At 39.9% G+C, this 13603-nt stretch overlaps 1 protein-coding gene across 1 annotated transcript in view; it reads right to left on the bottom strand.

Moving 5' to 3' along the window:
• Window positions 1–13603, bottom strand: part of b4galnt4a (beta-1,4-N-acetyl-galactosaminyl transferase 4a) — a 165184-nt gene that overhangs the window by 11981 nt on the left and 139600 nt on the right. Inside the window, exons 9-13 of the mRNA XM_054775668.1 lie at window positions 8369–8435; window positions 3680–3844; window positions 1814–1923; window positions 1361–1461; window positions 330–403 (exon numbers count right to left, since the gene is read on the bottom strand). Coding sequence (XP_054631643.1) covers window positions 330–403; window positions 1361–1461; window positions 1814–1923; window positions 3680–3844; window positions 8369–8435 — 517 coding nt within the window. The remainder of the gene's footprint in view (window positions 1–329; window positions 404–1360; window positions 1462–1813; window positions 1924–3679; window positions 3845–8368; window positions 8436–13603) is intronic.

Genomic DNA, 13603 nt, shown 5'->3' with positions numbered 1-13603 from the left:
TGCAGTGATTTTGTAGCCTGCGCATCACAGTTGAGCTGAGAAATGTGTTTTGAACAAACAATCATAGGAGTGTAAAGGTGACTATAGGGGTGTTATTTCATGTCTACTGTGCTCCAATAATGGTAAACAGGTTTTCTACACTCCAACTACGGATACATTCCATTTATTAATATTGAGTCCTACTTTGTGGAAATTCGGTTTCGGAATTTTGGTTTCAAAATTTCTTGCCTTTCTTGTTGCATTCATTTGGCAACTTCGGTCGGGTCTGGAACCAATTTATAGTGATAAACAAGGGGCGACTGTATGTGACTTTGTTGACTGTGAGTTACCATCGGGGTTGGTGAAGAAGAACGGCCGATCATCTTCCTCCTCATCCATCTTCATGTATTTGTAGAAACCAAATCTGGCAAACAAACAGACACACGTAGGAAAACCAACACTTATTTTCAAATATACTTTCACCCCCCAAAAAAGTGGAAAAAACTAAAGTGATTGACCTAGATTTATGTCTTCAATACTCACTACCCACATACTGTATGAACACAAATAAATAGCCACAAAGGGCCATGCAGTGCAAAGGACCTGTACCGCAACACGTTTTAGCACCTTGCCTTTGAAGTACCACCTGCGGCAGGTAAAGGGTGTAGCTGGATTGGTCAACATAATTTGAATTTCCATGCAGCAGTAAATCAATGGGAGGGAATATGCCTTTTCTCAAATAAAGCTTTAAAGCTTGTTTTAATCTTGTTATAAGAAGAAGTCATGTTGCTCTTTTGCGAATTAGCAGATGAGGCTGTGTCGTGATGGTATGATCCCCTGATCTCCCTCTGATCTGAACCTGAGTGGTGCTTTGTTATTGGACAGATATACACTCGCCACCAGAACATCCTAGGCCACAGTTCAATGACTGACTTTGTGGTCGTGTCGTCTGACTTGCGACCGCATGTTTTATTACATCTTATGTCTTTAAAGACTCCCTCCAGTCTGGCGGACTATCCCGCAGGTCTGGCACCACTAGTAGCCTGGCTAACTTCCGTTTTATTCCATGAAGTTGTGGCCTTCTCTCATGTTGTTGTTGTTGGGGATCGTGTGTTTTTGGCATCTGCAGCATTTTTTTTTTTGTATTCATTTTTGACACTGCGGCATGTACCTGTATGTGATTGCAGCATTTTTTAATTTGCAGCACCTTCATGATGTATTTGTTTTTTTGGATCATTTCTGTGTTTCAAACATTTGGATGCTGCTGCACGTTTGCCCCTGTCAGCTAACATACGGTTGGTCGTCACCATCCCACTTGCACACGGCAGGTGAAACACAGGCATGAGCTGCATTTATTGTTCCAAGGTTTTGAACAACATACTTCTCTAAGTAGATCGGGGACTCTCTGTAGAAACACTTGTTTTCTCGCTCCATGTGTGTGAGCCGCGTGAAGTCGTTTGGGTAGACGAAAGACAGATACACCTGGAGAAAAGTAGGACGACATACGCGGTGTAAATGACAGTACTGGCATCACATCACTTTACATTACTTTGATATTGATGTAGTACGTTACATTTTCCGATAGGGGGAAGCAGCGTTCAACATCACCTGCTACCTACTTCCCTCATGTTTCCTCATGAGAATGCTAAACTCTCTCTCCTTCAGGGTTTACATTTTAGCAGGTTAAAAGTCACCCATACCAGCCTGCCGTAATTGGTTGTACTTCTGGCAACCCCACTGCTATGATTTTAGTCTCAGCCAATTAAAACAGCATTTGACATGATGAGTGCCAAGCCTGGTGATGCACAGGAAAGCTGATGGAGTGGTCACTTACAAACTGCAGGCCCTGGTATCTGGCAATGGGGAAATCTTTGACGACATAGGTGGGAGAGTAAAGACAGGCAGGCAGAACATTTTCCAGGCGGGAGGGGTCGATCATGGGAGCTGAAAGAAGAGAAAATGAATGATGTGATGTGTTGAGAATGAAACGGAGAACACGTAAGATCACTAATTGAAGATAGTAAGACAGACGTGTCCAAAGTGTGTTTGCGGCCTGCAGCTCATTTTTTGGTAGGTGTAGGTATCAAAATGATCCCTGCATTCTTTGCCTTCTTAGTATGCGTCCCAAAAATGTGGACCCCACTGTAGTAAAGAGATTCACGAATACAATACAAATAACCAGATGATGAGACAGTGGGAGAGAGCGATATGAGACTCTGAGTACATTCTCTACTAGCTAATGCTAATCTAGTTTGTCACAGTACTAATAAAAAAATAACATTTCTTTTGACAAAGAAGAGGAACTGCGGGAGTCACAATCAGGCAGACTAAGGATGCTTCTTCTTAAGTTACAGTACGTTTATGGCACTGAGCCTTTCTTTGGCAACTTTTTATTCCTCTTTCTCCAACAGAACAATGAAGTTGAAGTCCACCGAGAAGTAGCTGCAGTATCTGCTGCCTGGTTGTCTGCCTTGGGGACCATAGGACATTTTTATGGAGTTCACTGTAAGTACTTTAAGTACAAGAAATGGGTACATACAAAGTGACTGTTTCTACACTAGCTCTAAAATTAGGTGTTCAAACACTCATGCTGCTGTTGTATTGGATACAGAATGTGACAAAAGGTGCCCTGAGCACTCACGTTTCAGCAAATGTTTTATTATATCCTTCATGGGACAACACTGAAGAAATGACACTTTTATACAACGTAAAGTAGCGATTGAACAGCTTGTTTTATGTTTCTTTATTGTTGTCCCATGAAAGGATACGATCAAATATTTGCAGAAACGTGAGTGGTGTAGTCACTTTTGTGAGGTAGTGTATCATTAGATTGAAAAGTGACTTTATAAAGACACACCCTGCAAATAATAGCTAAAAATGTATTTTCATTTTGTTAATGCATCCCATTATATTCTAGGAAGAATTTAAGAGTGAAAAAACATACCTTATTCCTACCTTAAATACACCTTATTCCTTTTACCGTTTTTCAAAAGTTGTTGCTTGTACTTGGACTGAAAATGACTGCAAAAAATAATGAGTTTCAAGACTAGCATTGCTTAAAATGTTACTAAATTTAAAACTGTTAAGTGTAATGTTAAGTGTGACAGCTGCTTTTGTGTGTTTTTGAAGCTTAAATTGTATTTGTGTAAATTATACAGCGACACAGATGTTTACTACATTTGACACTTGCTTAACTGTACAAAAGGATAATTGTGCCAGCTGTGCTGTAATTGCACGTTGATGCTGAATATTGTTTATTCAAAAGGAGAAAATCTTTACAAAACTTGATTTGCTGTCTGCTTTGTTGTGGGTGAATTTCGATTAAAAGTTGATTAACTTAATTTTTAAACTCATATCCATTTCAAAGTAAATGGTAATGGCTATGCCAATTAAGTACATTTGATTTTAAAATTCATTTTCAATAATATAGAAAAATAATTGGATCAACCAAATTTTTAAGAGCGATACACTTTAAAACAATGATTGAAATGTCCAAATATTAAGTCCATGCAAGTTAAAATGTCTCTTGACGGAACAGAGCTCAATTTAGGTTGTCCATTGAACAATTTTTGAAGATGCTGTAATGACTTAAAAACACTGAACGCAAATTGTTGCGTTAATTTTCTACGTTGATGCAGTGTATTTTTTTTTTAGAGTGTACAAACGTCAGATAGTCAGAAATGATGATCAACAGACTTACTGTTATAGAAGGTGTCCCTTGGGTCTGGCTTTAGCATGTCCGCTCCGTGCTGTGGGATGCCACCTCCTTCCACCTTCCAGGGTAGAGACTCTTCTGGGAGACGGACGTGACTGGCGAAGGTTTGAGGGATGTGACCTATACTGTTCATCTTGAGACTGGACTCGTCTGAAAAAACAGAAAAATAAAAAATAAACCAGAAAGCAAAAGAAAAAGAAAAAGACAGATAGCTTAGAAGGGGTGTGGAGACAGATCCATTCAATGGTGTTTGAAGGACAAACAAATGCACATCGATTGTGGTGTGACCATCATAGATCACTGCTGGGCATTACAGGGTGAAAAGGGAAGGGGAGACAGACGGTCACTGAATACTTCATTAAGTACGCCTGCACAATCTCATGAGAGACACATGCAAGAGCCACCTTTTCATACAGTAGATGCTCATGCTCACTTTGATTAAACATTGATACTGTCAGAGATGTATTCCTTCAATAATTAGTGGACTGCATCATAACAACAGATGTACAGTGGTGTCACACTTAAATGTTTCAGATCATCAAACAAATGTAAATATTAGTCAATGACAACACAACTGAACACAAAATGCAGGTTTTAAATGAAACTTTTTATTATTAAAGGGAGAAAAAAATCCAAACCTACATGGCCCTGTGTGAAAAAGTGATTGCACCCCCCATTAAAACATAACTGAGATTAATTTAGATCTATCAGTGTGGAAAAGGTTATAAAGCCATTTCTAAAGCTTTGGGACTCCAGCAAACCACAGTGGGAGCCATTATCCGCAAATGGCGAAAACATGGAACAGTGGTGAAATCTCCCTGGAGTGGCCGGCCAACCAAAATGACCCCAAGAGCGCAGCGACGACTCATCCAAAAGGTCACAAAAGTCCCCACAACAACATCCAAAGAGCTGCAGGCCTCACTTGCCTCAGTTAAGGTCAGTGTTCATGACTCTACTGAAAGAAAGACACTGGGCAAAAACGATCTGCATGGTAGAATTCCAAGACGAAAACCACTGCTGAACAAAAATAACATTAAGGCTCATCTCAATTTTGCCAGAAAACATTTTGATGATCCCCAAGACCTTTGGGAAAATACTCTGTGGTATGAGGAGACAAAACTTTTTGGGAGGTGTATGTCCCATTACATCTGGCGTAAAAGTAACGCCGGATTTCAAAAAAAGAACGTCATATCAATATCAATAGTACAATATGGTGGTGGTAGTGTGATGGTCTGGGGCTGTTTTGGTGCTTCAGGACCTGGAAGACATAAATAAATGGGACCATGCATTCTGCTGTCTACCAAAAAATCTTGAAGGAGAATGTCAGGCCATCTGTTTGTGACTTCAAGATGAAACAAACTTGGGTTCTGCAGCAGGACAATGATCCACACACCTGCAAGTCCACCTCTGAATAGCTGAAGAAAAACAAAATGAAGACTTTGGAGTGGCCTAGTCAAAGTCCTGACCCGAATCCCGTTGAGATGCTGTGGCATGACCTTAAAAAGGCGGTTCATGCTGGAAAACCGTCCAATGTGGCTGAATTACAACAATTCTGCCAAGATGAGTGGGCCAAAATCCCTCCACAGCGCTGTAAGAGACTCATTGCAAACGCTTGATTGCAGTTGTTGCTGCTAAGGGTGGCCATTACTTTTTCACACAGGGCCATGTAGGTTTGGATTGTTTTTCTTCTTTGAAAATAAAAAAAGTTTAATTCAAAAACTGCATTTTGTTCTCAGTTGTGTTGTCATTGACTAATATTTAAATGTGTTTGATGATCTGAAACATTTCAGTGTGACAAACATGCAAAAAAAAATAAGAACTCAGTAAGGGGGCAAATACTTTTTCACACCACTGTATGTATTATTCATATATTCTTAATATATTTGTGACTATTTCAATTAAAACCAAGTATTATTTGAGTAAATTTGTAGAAATACAGCAACGTTGTATACCACTTCAAATCACAACCACAACCACACAATCTTAAAATAATACAGCAGTGTAATCTTTATAAAGCCAGATGATTTTTGATATTGCTCATACAGTATACTGGATCCAATTAGACAGCGCTGGTATACTTGTCAGTGTAGCGGAAGATGTGAAGTGTCAAGTAAAAGTAGCAGGAAGAAAAAGTTTGAAGAAGAAAAACAAAATAGCACAGAGGAGAATGATAATTACACCAATCGATAGCAGAGGAGGAGGAGGAGAAGGCATGTGTGATTAATGGCACGTCAGGAGCAAGGCCTGATGGGAGAAATGCCATGTAATGAACAGGGTGGTCAGCAACATTTTCATCACTGGGTTGGTCATGCACATTCACAGTGTGCGCCTATACGCCAAACAAAGGGCATCTATTTTTAAACTTTTTCCCAGTGCTATAAGACATCTGCTGATCACATACTTAGTTTTCACCACCAACGTAATTATCTGCTAGCTCCCAAAGATATGGCTTTGGTCCACGTTTTTACCTGTCTCACTCTAGCGCTTCAATATTTCACAGATCTAACACAAGATGTTAAAGGTCAGAACATAAGTTATTTATTCACACAGACCTACTGAGTTTAATTTTAAGAAACGGTTTCCGGTTGGGGGCTGCACGGTAGTCTAGTGGTTAGCATGTTGGCCACACAATCACAGTCCGGAGATTGGGAAGACCTGGGTTTGAATCTCCGTTGGGCATTTTTTTGGGCTCCGTTTGCATGTTCTCCCCGTGCGCGAACCCCGTTTTCTCCCCCAAAAACATGCATGTTAGGTTAATTGGTGACTCTAAATTGTCCATAAGTATGAATGTGAGTGTGAATGGTTGTTTGTCTATATGTGCCTTGCGATTGGCTGGCGACCAGTCCAAGGTGTGCCCCGCCTGTCGCCCGAAGTCAGCTGGGATAGGCTCCAGCATACCCCCGCGACCCTAATGAGGGTTTTTTCTGTGGTTTCCGGTTGGGTCCAGAGTGTAGATGACCACAATCGCACCCATGCCTTTTGGCATATGTGAGGACCATATCTGTCAACCCTCCTGTTTTCCCTCGGGGAAACTCTCGTGTCCTCCTGTTTTAATAGTTACCTGTATTTTTAATGAAAAATCAAAATTCTGGTGGAAAGATGACAAATTTACTTTTTTTCCCCCTTTATTTCAGAAAAAATTCCCTTATTTTCAAATGCAAATGTTGACAGGTTTGGTCAGAGCCATTCCCATGTAAGCTCTGTATAACCAAATACACTGGAACCTTGATTAGTGTCATTAATCCATTCGAGAAGGGCTGACTCTAACCAAAACGGACGCTAACCAAATACATTTTTCCCATAAGAAATAATCTAAATCCAAATAGCTCATTCCAGAAAGCCAAAAATGTTAATACAAAATATGTTTTTATAGTTACATACATTGTCCATTAACGATTACAAAGGCATATAAATTATGAATGAAAGGGATAAATGAATGTTTAAGGTTACTTTTACCTTCATTGAAGACGTGATTGTTGATGTGACACTTCCCTAAGACACAATGTGGCAGTGAGATGAACACCGACACCACCTTCCTGTTTTACCTTGAGCTATTTCTTGAATTCAATAGTGTTTCTCGCCTCAATAACCAAAACGGAGCCAGAGAAAGTGGAAAGTGCCAACATTTTGATAGAGAAGGTGAAAAACACGATCTAGTTCAATGAATAACTCATGACGAAACACAAAGGTGGTGTTCGTGTTGATTTTGCTGCCACATCATGTCTTTGGGAACGGACACGTCTTCAGTAAAGGTAAAAGTAACCGTAAAACGTTCATTTATCCCTTTCATTCATCATCTATATGCATTTTTAATTATTTTATGCATGTAAAGCTACAATTATAGAACTATAAAAACGTGTTTTGTGTTAACATTTTTGGCTTTCTGGAACTGATTAGTTGGTGTCCTTCCGGTGGATCTAGAAGAGATGGCCAGAGACCGGGAAGTCTGGGCTTCGTACTGAAAATGCTGCCCCCGCGACTCGGACCCGGACAAGTGGAAGAAAATGAAATGGAATGGTATTATTATTTTTACATACAGTATTTGACAAGTGGTTTATTTCCAGCATTGACAGAAAAAAATATAATCCCATAATCCCTCATTTATCACGGGTTATTGGTCCAAGAACAGACAGTGATAAGTGAATTTCAGCAAAGTAGGAATCAATTTTAAAAAAACGGAATATTTGCGCAGTTAGAGCACAGAAAACCTTTGTTTTTCTTTTTTTTTTACATTATAAGAGCGCCGTAGACATGAAATAACACCCATATAGCCGCCTTTCGCTCCTATTATTCTTTGTTTACACCACATTGTGCAGGCTATGGGATCACTGCAGGGACATAGTAGATGGCCATCGCTAGCATACAAGCTTTCGAGCTAACTAGTTAGCCTCTCCAATTACTATACTCATTTTAAACTTAAGAAAGTGTTTGAAACTCAGTGGAGAAGAAGAACAAAGTAAGAAGCCAAAACCTATCATTTCCACACCGAATAGGAGGAGAATCTTTTTTTCACTCCATCTCAGCCGTGGCATGTCGGCTCGGCTCAGCAGCCAATTATTTTTGGCGTAATAATAGGCAATAGTCAACCACAAAACAGCAGTCATTTTTGAAATTATAGATTTGAAAAACCACAATATAGTGAGGGAGCGATATTCAAACAAAGAAACATCTTACCTGCATACAGTGAAATGTAGGCAGAGTCTATGACTTCGTATTTCAGACCAGGTAGGAATGGACGCCACTGTGTGTGAAAAGAGAGAGAAGAGAGAAAGGTGAGAAGAGACAACGTGTGAACAGGATGGGGCCCATAAATCTTCCATCACAGTTCGTAGTCCATACTGACACACAGTGTTATTGATTTCAGCAACTTCATGAGATCGATGTGAGGTGGACAAAGAAAAGAACAGTAGCGCCAAGCTGCGAGAACGGTGAGAAAATAACAGCAATATATGAATTTGTAATGAAAATAGATCATAAACTGCCGATGAGCCATTTAAAAAAACAAACAAACAAACAATGATGTGACAACCGAAAGAAACGTAGAGAGGCGCAAAGTGAAGCCGAGCGAGCGAGAGACAAGCTACAATTCTTTAAATAGATTTCAAAATTAACAAGTCACTTCTGGTTAGCCAGGCTGTAATCACAGGAGACAGGTCATTTTAGAAGCGCCTGTTTGAGAAGGCAAATAAAAGCACCCTCCTCAGACTCATGCAAATGCCTACACACTAACACACACACACACACAATTTGCATTGAAAGCTTTAAATAAATCAATAAATACTGTGGCTGTTTTACGGTGGTGTCTTTTCCCTGCTGCCACTTCAAGCCCATGCTGACCATAACTAAGCCAAAAGCACAAATACAAGAATGACAAACAAGGTTAGTGAGACATCAAGCTGTGCAATTGCAGGAAAGGACTCAGCAGGCCAACTAAGGTTTTAGCAGGATGTCATTATTTGACTGTACCGACAGTCCGCAAGGTCAGGTAAGACAGGTGTTACACTTTCACCCGAACGACAAATAAAAACATTGAGCTAATGCATGCAAATTCAAGCAGTAAAACTGGGTGTAGTGCAGCTTCACTACTGAAGAAAGAGCCAGATACAGTATATATTACTAGGGGCGTCACAAGATCTCGTGTCACAAGATCGTGCAAGATTAAAACGCAACAATATTTATATAGGCCTGTCACGATAATCGATAAATCTATTCATCCAGATAATTATGACGCCCTCGATAAATTAACGTGTGTGTGTTTTATCTGCTCATCTCTCTGTGCCACACAGGCTGGATGCCAAGAGGGTTCACTCCGCATCTGTCTGCGCGCATTGGTTTTATCGTGAAATGAACAGAGAGTGGGCCCTCATCTCATTCATCCTCTTTGTGGAGGCGGGGCTACTAGTGAGTGGATACAGAGGGTATAGCAGTGAACTTCATAAGGCAGCATACGCTAACATCAAGAAGGCCCAGAAGTGATGGGTTTTGAGGCGAATGCCACAGCCGACAGCCACAATGTGGGAACATTTTGGTTTTAAGCAGAATGAACACGGTGAGCGTTTGGTTGGCAAATACAAGCAAAACAGTGCAAAACTCACAAACAGTGTCGCTGGCTACATTGCTAAAACATACAGGCAACTTCTGCGTCAAGCTAATGTCTCACACAGGTACACCGTACACTATACTTGAGTGCCATCTAGTGGTTCAAATATGCAGTAGACCTCTCATGACAATTAATATAAAAATGGTCTAAACAATGTTATTGATAAAATCGATTGACGATAATTTCTAGCACAATTATCAACCAGCAAAATGTGTTCTCGTGTCAGGCCTATGTAAAGATATAGATTAAAATGTTGATTGATTTGAAAAAATATGCACTAAGTATGACTGTAATTAATCACAATTAATGCACTAATAGGACACCCCTATATTTTAGTTTTGTCACATAATAAGTCATGAAAGCTGGCCAATCTTGTGCTCCTTTTATGCGTCTGTTTGTTTGTTTTTTTATTGCGCAGGCTTTGGTTTGTGTTTTTAATATTTGGTCCAAACCAGACAACTGAAGCGCAAGCCAACAAAAGGAGTTATGTTGCTAATTTTAAGATAATAGTGATCATTGACACAAAATAAACTAACTGTCTAGCTAGAAATACGTGATGACTGAAAAATGATTTGATACTGGAAATATGATTTAAAAAAAGAGACACATTCATTTTGTCTTTCATTTCTTAATATTCTTCCAAAAACGTGTCTCAAAAAAGAGAGGACGTCTTATATTCCATTCAATACGCCATTCAATTAATTTGCATTGGGTTTGACCTCTCATAGTTGATCTCAAAACTAAATTCCTCACCTCAGCGGGAAACCTTCTATACTTCTATCTTCTATACAATTCTATACTTCGTGGGAACATTCTCTTCCGGAATGACTGTACCCATCCATCCATCATTTTCTATGCCGCTTCTTCTAATTAGGGTCGCGGGGGCATGCTGGAGCCTATCCCAGCTGATTTCGGGCGAGAGCCGGGGTACAACCTGGACTGGTCGCCAGCCATGACTGTACCCTGGTGGTCCATAAAGGTATGCATGGAAACTATAAGCCCTCTCTCAGGTCCAACGGTGGTGACCTCTCACCTTATAAATAAATGAACAAAGTCCCCGAGAGACATTCCAAAATCTTGTACAAATTCCGCAGAAATGAGACAAAAGCCATCAAACAACGAGTCACTGATTTAATAGTGCACAGCCTTCATAATGCAACTTGTCAGGGACATTGAGTAGCTTACAAAAAAAGCTGATCTACCACCAGACATGTGCTCCCTCACTAATTACGCTCTTTTTAGAGTTGACAACGTAATAGAATTGAACATTTCCAGGATAAATGCCACAAAGGATTTGATGTGACATGAAGTCTTGCCTGCGGACAAAGAAACATAAATGAGAGCGGTATGTGGAGGTGGATCGAGCAAAATGGGCTGCATCAACATATTAAGGCTCTTTGACAATTAATGGAAACAAATAACACAATTACCAGCGTGTCTTTGCCAGTCATGCAGTATACGCTTGACATCGATCTTTTGACGACATACTAATTAAGTCAAACTTACAAGATCCTACAAGGTGGGACGCACTGTTAAACAATGTTTGTGTTTTACTGTCACACTCGGTGGTTTACTTTTACATTTAATAAGAAAAAATAAAACCTGTAACTTCAATGTTTGTCAATGCAAATGCCTCTGATACATCTGGATATACTTTAATAACTTGAACATGCTGAACAATCAATGCTCTCAAATTGTTCTCAGGGGCCACTGATGATGAACAAAGACAATTATGGGACCAGGTGAGGGAAATACAGTGCAGGTTCATGCAGTTTGTGTCCTGATGCAGGTTGCATGAATAAAGAGCATGTTTCTTTTAATATGTCACAGAGTTGATGCTGTACTTGTTCTGCAAAACAGAACTATTACAGTTTTAAAGGGTCTGCCTGATACTGATTTAGGTCTATCGTCTTCCAAAAAAAGGGCCACATGACTGGCCTAGTGGTTAGCATGTTGGCCACACAGTCAGGAGATCGGGAAGATCTGGGTTCGAATCTCTGTTGGGCATCTCTGTGTGGAGTTTGCATGTTATCCCCGTGCGTGGGTTTTCTCCGGGAAAAAAACATGCATGTTAGGTTAATTGGCGACTCTAAATTGTCCATAGGTGTGAATGTGAGTGTGAATGATTGTTTGTCTATATGTGCCCTGCCATTGGCTGGCTGGTGTACCCCGCCTCTCACCTAAAGTCAGCTGGGATAGGCTCCATCATACCTGCAACCCCAGTGAGGATAAAGGGTATAGAAGATGGATGGGGTCTTCCAAAAAAATAAATAAATAAATGCAATCTTTTGGAAAATTATATTTAAAAAACCACAATGTACTCCCCCAAACGTGATATGAGTGAAATATTTGTAATGAAACTAAAGTAAATATTAGCATGGTAAGTGTAACTCCAATCTGCTCCCTTGTATCCAGTTTGACAGACTTCGTAAACGCTGTGTTTGGATCGGTGAGTAAAATCTTTATACACATTATGGCCAAAATAAGACTTGCAAACATTTCAAAAAGCATTCATACTTTAAACGACAACATACAAAACATGACCATGTTCCCCTATTCCATCACCCTTCAGTAGCTGTCAGTTTAAAAAAAAAAAAAAAGGTTTTCTATGTGTTATTTATTTATAGTCATTTGTGTGTTTTTATTTCCTTTCTTTTCTTTCAACTGTTGGGTGCCATGCACAACGTAAGATTCATCTTGACAAGTGATACAAAGTGAAGTTAATCAAAGAGGCAAGGGGACATGAGAATCACCAATCCATATGTTTGACAGCTGCCGCACCCAAGTTGAACCTTCACAGAATTCAAGGGATTAAAAAGCAAAGCCTCTCAAATGTACATTGACAATGAAAACACACCCAATACACTGACTCCAGGTGGCACGGACCATTTACTGATTTATAGTGAGGCGGGAATATATGAGGCAGATGCTGAAAGGCGTGTGTGAGTTTAGGGTGTGTGCGTACCGTGGTTTGCTCATTAATTGGTCGACAACGTGACATTTGGTCTGGCACAAGCGATAAAAGAGGAACAGTAAAATTCTGAATCTAAATGTTGCACCTTTGCTGCTGCTACCACTAATTAAGCCATGACTTTCCTCTTTTGCTTTTCTTTCTCTCCCTTCTCTTCTGCTTTGTGCTGACACCCAGACACGTATTCCATTAAGTCAGCTAGTTTCTTAGACAACAAAATCCAGAAAGCAACTGAAACAATTCCAAACACTGCTGTGCCAACAAATAACTTCCAACTGGAGTGTTGAGACTTATAGAAAACATTCCACGCAGTTCTCATGGCTCCTCCGTGCAATTCTGTGTTTCATGAGTCTTATTGCATCCAGGACAAAGACGTGTCGACTGCTCTTCTACACTGCAATAAGTTACATACAGTGGTGTGAAAAAGTGTTTGCCCCCTTCCTGCTTTCTTATCTTCTCGCATGTTTGTCACACGTACATGTTTCAGATCAAACTAATTTAAATATTAGTCAATGACAACGCAATTGAGCACAAAATGCAGTTTTTAAATGAAGTTTTTATGATTAAAGGAGAAAAAAAAAATCAAAACCTTGTGTGAAAAAGTGATGGCCACACTTAGCAGTAACAACTGCAATCAAGCGTTTGCGATAACTTGCAATGATTCTCTTACAGCGATGTGGAGCAATTTCGGCCTACTCATCTTTGCAGAATTGTTGTGATTCAGCCACGTTGGAGGGTTTTCGAGTATGAGCCGCCTTGTTAAGGTCATGCCACAACATCGCAACAAGATTCAGGTCAGGACTTTGACTAGGCCACTCCCAAGTTTGTATTTTTTTTT

This window comes from Dunckerocampus dactyliophorus, chromosome 5, assembly GCF_027744805.1.
Source record: "Dunckerocampus dactyliophorus isolate RoL2022-P2 chromosome 5, RoL_Ddac_1.1, whole genome shotgun sequence".
NCBI lineage: Eukaryota > Metazoa > Chordata > Actinopteri > Syngnathiformes > Syngnathidae > Dunckerocampus > Dunckerocampus dactyliophorus.
Note: the sequence above shows the minus strand (reverse complement) of the source record. Positions and strands in the feature narration are given on the sequence as shown.